Raw genomic sequence first — 6,948 nt, forward strand, 5'->3', positions numbered from 1 at the left:
GAGGGAGATTTACCTAAAATTATGTTTCTAATGTGGAGTATGTTTAAAATTTTCAGGATAAGCTGCAAAGATTTCTAGGGATGGCACAGGGTCACCTTTTGGTTAGTCAGAAATAAAGTTATGACAACTGTACAAGAGGAAGGTGGCTGGACATAAGGCAAAAGGTACTTGTTCTGGCCCTCCACCCACAGGTACAAACATCTAGTGCTCTGTGGTAAATAGTATCCTTCAGTAGTAGTCCCGTAACTAATATATTAATATGCTAAAAGCTTTCCATGGGAAGGGAAGCTGCAGTCAATGCAGTGAACTGTGATCTGATGGAGACTCAAGAGTCAGACCAAATCCCCGATCTCCTCAAAACAGCTAAAAGAGAAGGTAGCACAGATACAGATAGAGAGCAGCCTTTTTTCACCTCTAAATCTAGGACAAACTCCCCTAGTCAAGACATCATGACCATTCAACAAACCTCATTCTAAATACCTCCAGAGGTCTAATTCAGCATTTAAAAAGAGGAGGGTAGACAAGACGGGGCCTGATTCAGAGATGGGAATAGAGTAAGAAATAGCAATGCCAGGGGTGTAAATTCATTAAATTTTTTTGCATGCAGGGTAAATACTAGCTGCTTTGCATGTAGCCCACAAATGCTGGACTCAGGGCCGTAACTAGGGTAGTGCGACCTATCTTATGTCCCTATTTAAAAAATAGGGGGGGGGAGGGAGGGGCGCCAATGCTCTCTCCGGCACAGAGGGCACAAAAAAGTCTAGTTACGGCTTTGGCTGGACAGCTTTATTTTTACAATGCAATTTAGATTTCTGTTTTGACAAACCCCTCCCAAATCTAAATATCTCTGAACATTTTCAATCTGCCACACATGCCGTGCAGCCTGATTTTGACCAAGAGGCACAGTTATTTGCTCTTTCTTACTCTATTCCCACCTTTGAATCAGGCTAACAGTTAGAAATTACTGTTCCGTCTCGTATACCATGGACTAACAGTGTAGAGAGAGAAAGATAATTGTTATCTAACAAAAAGCAGTCCATATACCTAATCTACGGAAATGATGGTATTCCTTATAGATATTCATTAGAGGTGCCACCACTGGACTCAAAACAATTATGTACACTATTCACAGAGAGAAACAAAGAATGAGTTTTTTGTGGGGCACTAGCAGTGGCAGATCTACATTTTTGGGACCCTAAAGATTCAACTGTTATGGGGGCCCCTTTGCAACCAGCAACAATAGGACAACATCCAATAAGGTCCAAAGGGCCTTGTTACCCTTGCAAGGAACTTGAGGCCCAAATGGCGGAGAACTGGGTGGTGGGGTGGAGTCTGTGAAAATGGGCCATACAGTGAACCCCTTTCCACCAGCATTAAGGTCTGGGTAACTGCTGTTATCTTCAATGGGGTTGTACCTTGGCAGATCACCACACATTTTTTTAAAATGTAACTACTATATCTCAGATTTTGATTAAAATTGCCGTACTGGGGGGGCGTGGCTTGGTGGCTAATGGAGTAGGACGTCTGTTCTGAGCTCTCCAGTCTTTTCGATCCTGTTTATTACTCCTGCAGCCCGTTTAGACTCCACGCATGACCAGCCTTATTATTATTACTTACCTGAGGGTTTGGTGCCGCGTTTGAAGTCCCAGGGCTGTCTCCTATCCTCACAGTGCTGGTGCCGCGACCTCTGGTCTCTCAGTGCTCTGCTGCCTTTCTTTTGTGATCTGGAAGCCTGCCTGTGTGTGCTGTCTTTTGGTGATATCTCCGGCGGCTGTGGGGTGACTGGGTGAGTTCTCCATTGGATGCTGTTGCCTGGCATCTGCTTTCCTCCAGCTGTTGTGGGGGTGACTGCGCCAGAATCTCCTGCTTGCCACCATCTTGACTTCAGGCGTCCATGGAGCTTATCCTTCAAGCCATCCTGGAATCAGGGGAATGGGTGGCAGCATGTGTGGGGGAACTTCATGATGATATATCCTATGGCTGCTTGGCATCTATTTTCCTTTGTAGTCCGCTTGAAAGATGTGCCTGAGGGAGTGAAGAAGAAGATTGCCCTTGTACAGATGCTGGATTCATGCTCGGTGAATGTTATTGTTCCTGCGCCATTTTCTCCTCTGTTTGTTACTTTTCACCTTGAGCTGCTTGGCATCTATTTTCCTTTGTAGTCCGCTTGAAAGATGTGCCTGAGGGAGTGAAGAAGAAGATTGCCCTTGTACAGATGCTGGATTCATGCTCGGTGAATGTTATTGTTCCTGCGCCATTTTCTCCTCTGTTTGTTACTTTTCACCTTGAGTTTTCAAAGATTTTCTCCCTGAGCTCTTATAACTTTGCATTGTGATGCTCCTGTTGTTGCTCTTCATCCTCCTGGAATTGAGAGTTCATTTGTCATCGGCGGTTAAGGCAATGCAGTCTTTCTGGATTTATTATCTTTTTTTCTCTACTTGACTTTACCTGGGACATTCTAATATTGTTGATCTTACAGGCCTCGAGGCCGTCTGATCCACCTTGATTGTTCCTGTTGCAATTGTGTACTTTCCTGTGTTATATATATATCATCCTGCTAGTAAGTCTACCCTCTGTGTCCCTAAATTTGATTTGTTTACATAATTTGATTGACAGGGTGGGGGGAGGGGTTATGTGTTGTAGTCCATTCTTCTGGGACATTGTTAGATGCGTGTTTTCAATTTCTACTTTTTGAATGTTGAATTGAGGATTTGATTTCTTTATTTAAGGCTGGAGTTTGCTAATTCATACTCTTTCCTCTATTGTTTCTTTGTTGGAGAGGTGGGACCTGAATGGTTCCTTCAGACACCAATTCGGTTGTTATCCTGCTATGTGGGTTTGGGTATCTGAACTCTCTAAATATATTATTACTTGATGCCCTGCGTCAAAATGGCTTTTGGTTACTCCGGTCTCATCTATATGTTTACATAGCCAAACCATTGACTGATGTGACTTGTAAAAAGAGTGCATGTACTATTGACTAGTCTCTTCAGTATGAACAAACATTTTATAACGTCAAATCAACTCGGTCTCATCCTAACTGCTCTATATTTCACCAAACTGGTTTTAGTCCAAACTTATACCTCAGTATAGGAGCAGTACTAAGCCAGGTGCGGTAGGCAAGAAACAGACACCCTATTGCCTTTATATTCCGTAAAGTGTTATTGTGTTAGAGGTGATAGAAACTAAAGCAAATAATGTTTTGCTATTGTGTTAATAATGAATGTTCAGCTATAAATGGGCTGTCAAGAAAATACAACCATCCTGAAACTTACTGGCAGCACTCTCCACAACCTTCATAATACGTGTACAGACAATTACAGTACTTCACTTTTGTTATTACTCATAAAAAGGAGTAATATTAAGGGGGCACCATTTGCAGGTTTCCTCGAGAGAAACTGAGAAAAACTTCTTGTGGGTAAGTAACTAGCATGGCTCAGGCATGGGGCCAAGGACTAAATGAGGGAGGAGTCGAGTAATGAGACACGTGATAACCATCAAGTCCATCTGATATCCTAGATATCAGTTGTTGACTTGTACCAAGCACTGTTTTTATTAATAACTTTGTTACGCAGTCACGACTGCTACTGTATATGCCCCAGTACTGTAACATTTACACTCCAACAAAGAATTTATATGTGTTTCTACCACATTTCTACATTAATATGATCAATGGACAAACTGGTTATTCAAACTCAAGGGTTTGGTATAAAAGATCTACAGTAAAAGATAGACAATGTCTAGATAGACACTAAATGGTAGCCAGTCAATAGGTAGACCGGGACAAAAGATCGACATGGATGAACATAGGTACAAACGGATGACCTTGAACTGGTTGACAATATAATTGTCAACTTTTGTTTCTAATCTTCTCTCTAACCCTCTCCTTGGTGCCTAACACTCCCTCCTTTTGCCTAACCCTAACTGGCTCTCCTAGTGCCTAACCCTAACCGTCGGGGTAAGTGCCTAACCGTCCCTCCGGTAAGTGCCTAACCCTTAAAAAAAAATGGTGTAGACCATTTTTGTGTCAACCGTTTCAATGTCGACCTTTTGGCTCTGTTGACCTTTTGTACCTTACTATCTTCATCCATGTCGGCATTGTGTGTCGACCTTTTGTCCCTGTCTGTCTATTGACTGTCTACCATTTGGTATCTATCTAGATATTGTCAACGTTTTTACTGTAGATCTATTGATTGGAACCCCAAACTCAATATGTCCATTGTTATGCATTAATCGGGTTATTGGACCATTTTGTTATATAAATTGAAGAATAGCCCAATAAGAATCTTTTTACCTGGGAGAATTGTGGGTCAGTGAGTTGACTGTTGTTGTGAGCAATAAGGGAGACAGAGACTGGAGATTTCTGTTCCTGTTCATCAGGACTACCCAAGACTATGAACAGGGACATTTTCTCAATACCATGAGCATTAGATAGCTGTTATATTGGAATGGGTATGATATACCGTCGGCCGCATGGCCGGCGGTTCGATTCCCGTCAGCGGCAGCCCGATAGGAGCAGAGTGCGACGCAACGGAAGCCCGACAGCGCTGGAAATCCCGATCGTGGATAGTTAAGTATCCACTAACCTAACCCCCCTAACCCTCCTTAGGGGTGCCTAACCCTAACTTCCCCCCCAAGTGCCTAACCCTAATCCCCCCTCTAAGTGTCTAACCCTATCCACCCCATTCCCCGCTGCCTAAACCTAAGTCCCCCAGGGGGGTGCCTAACCCTAAGTCCCCCCGGGGGTGCCTAACCCTAACACTCCCTCCCCCTAGCCTAACCCTAACCCTCCCGGGGGGCTGCCTAACCCTAAGTCCCCCCCGGGAGCCCTAAACCTAACCCTCCCCCCCCCCCACGGCTGTCCGCTCGCGGCGCAGGGCATCACTACGATCGTGATGCCGGGCGCCGGTCTCCCGGCGTCGGGGAAATGCAGGCGTCTACATCCAGATGCCCGGTATTTCACCCTTGCCGGGATAAGACAGTCGGGAAGCCGGCTGCCAGTATATAGGCAGTCGGCTTCCCGATTGCTTCCCGTTATATTGCTGCATCCATTATTAGTGTATACTGGGTGAGCCAATCTAAAGTGGAGAGAGTTTGTTACATGCTGAAGTTTAGCAGAAGGAGGTTATTATAAAATAACTATCAGATTATATAAACTCCCAGTCAGCTGCTGATACCAAGTTCTGCCCAGCTGTGATCAGAACATTGGGTAATACTACTCAGTTATTCTGTATGTGTGAATTCCTCTTGTTAAGTGTGTGACACATTTTACATGCTTGGGATCTCTTCTGGGCTATTATATTCAGTATGGTTCAATAATTTCAGAGTGAGCTTTTATTTGTAATACTTGGTCCATGTTTTCTCATAGGGGTCCATCTCAGTTAGTGGACCTGGACCACCACTATATTAGCTTCCTTAGCCAGGTCTCTCCCATTGGGTATTATGACAAGCCAATAAATGAAATTGTCTTTGCATGTATAATTTAATATAGATTTCTGTTTATTCACAATGAAAACCAAAAGATCACACTTAGGGCGCAAATCAATTAAAAACAAAGGTTGCATGTTCCATCAGAGCGGTGCGGAGACGCTGATAATGGCAGCACCTGTAGACACAACATCCCTCCTTTTACCTCGCACCCCCATAGGAGCTCACAGTAAAAGGAGCAATGTTGCTTTGCTGTAATGTGCGCAGCCACTGCAAATCGCTGGTAGCGGAAATGCCCCGTTAGCGTTGGACTGGGCCAAGTCTTGTTTTGCTTCTGTGTACATCATTTCCTTGTAAGCACCTGTCTTTCCAGCTAATACATATGTTGCTTTAATTAAACATTGAATGTCTAAACTTCAGCTGCATAAAAATGAGTATTGAATTAGAGTGATAGTTAATGTGCAATTTATTTGTTAGAATGTATTGATATGATTACAATCTTTTATTGTTGTTATAATAAAAATACATTTTAACTTTTTTTATTTATTATCAGAAAGAAGATGAAGGCATTTCAAGTAGCTTGGAATTGGAATGTTCATAGTTCTAAGGAACTCGAAGAATTATTCAACCCTGAGTGTATCATCTGAACGTTCCTCTTGGTATTAAGCCAAGTTACCAAAGTCATTGAGTGGAGAATTTCTTAGCCTCTAGGATGCACCTAATCCTTGTTGTATGATTTGCATATACAAATGTAACACAAGGGACATAAGCGATAAAACCTTGTTTAGTGCATTGAAATGATGACTACGTAAGATCGCAACAAAATCGTCAATCTCATTATCTTAACTGAATTTCAGATAGTCTTCATTTAAAAACTTTCAGATTTTAGGTAATTTGTGGATTTTGTGCAACCCTAGTCATTTTGAATTGTAATCATGAATTCTCTAGTCTAAATAAAACAAATAATATAATATTTTTAAATATGGCATTGTTCTACAATTGTTTTCTTCTCAAACAGTTTTTCTTCTCATTACTGTGTAATCTTAATGTTGTCTTAACCTCACATCTGAGCACAGATTTTTACACTCCTAGGAAAGGTTATTACTGTATGTTACACACTTTTACAGGGTGTTTCACTCGCTATTGGCTCCAAAGTTTTCTTATAACTTTTAAATTAATTGACTTAATTTAGTGGAATACAAAGAAATGAGTAACAGCGCTATCCCTTTTGAACTCTTATACAATCTGCTGGGTTAAGGCCAATGCCTAATTCACGTGTCTTGATACTGTAATTGGCTATACACAGTGGAATTAACAGTGCGACATATTCAAAATAAATCCTGTTATTTATTGGTTAAAATAACATGTGAAATAATACATATATAATCACAATTGTCTGCAATGCAAAGAAACTGCTGTGTGGTTGATTCTTAAATGTTATTAGGTGGCGATTGTGTACACTGTCTGTGAACACTTGATAGAAATTTGGGGGATGATATAGTCCTTGGGGTGGATGTGTAT

At 41.9% G+C, this 6,948-nt stretch overlaps 1 protein-coding gene across 2 annotated transcripts in view; it reads left to right on the forward strand.

The window, feature by feature from the left end:
• Window positions 1-6,517, forward strand: part of MSH3 (mutS homolog 3) — a 324,355-nt gene extending 317,838 nt beyond the window's left edge. For both annotated transcript variants that reach the window (XM_088443712.1, XM_088443713.1), the window contains exon 24: window positions 5,981-6,517. In XM_088443712.1, coding sequence (XP_088299838.1) covers window positions 5,981-6,074 — 94 coding nt within the window. In that variant the 3' untranslated portion in view covers window positions 6,075-6,517. The remainder of the gene's footprint in view (window positions 1-5,980) is intronic.
• The last annotated feature ends 431 nt before the right edge of the window (window positions 6,518-6,948 follow it).

This window comes from Taudactylus pleione, unplaced genomic scaffold (assembly GCF_031769625.1).
Source record: "Taudactylus pleione unplaced genomic scaffold, aTauple2 ptg000333l, whole genome shotgun sequence".
NCBI classification, from domain to species: Eukaryota; Metazoa; Chordata; class Amphibia; order Anura; family Myobatrachidae; genus Taudactylus; species Taudactylus pleione.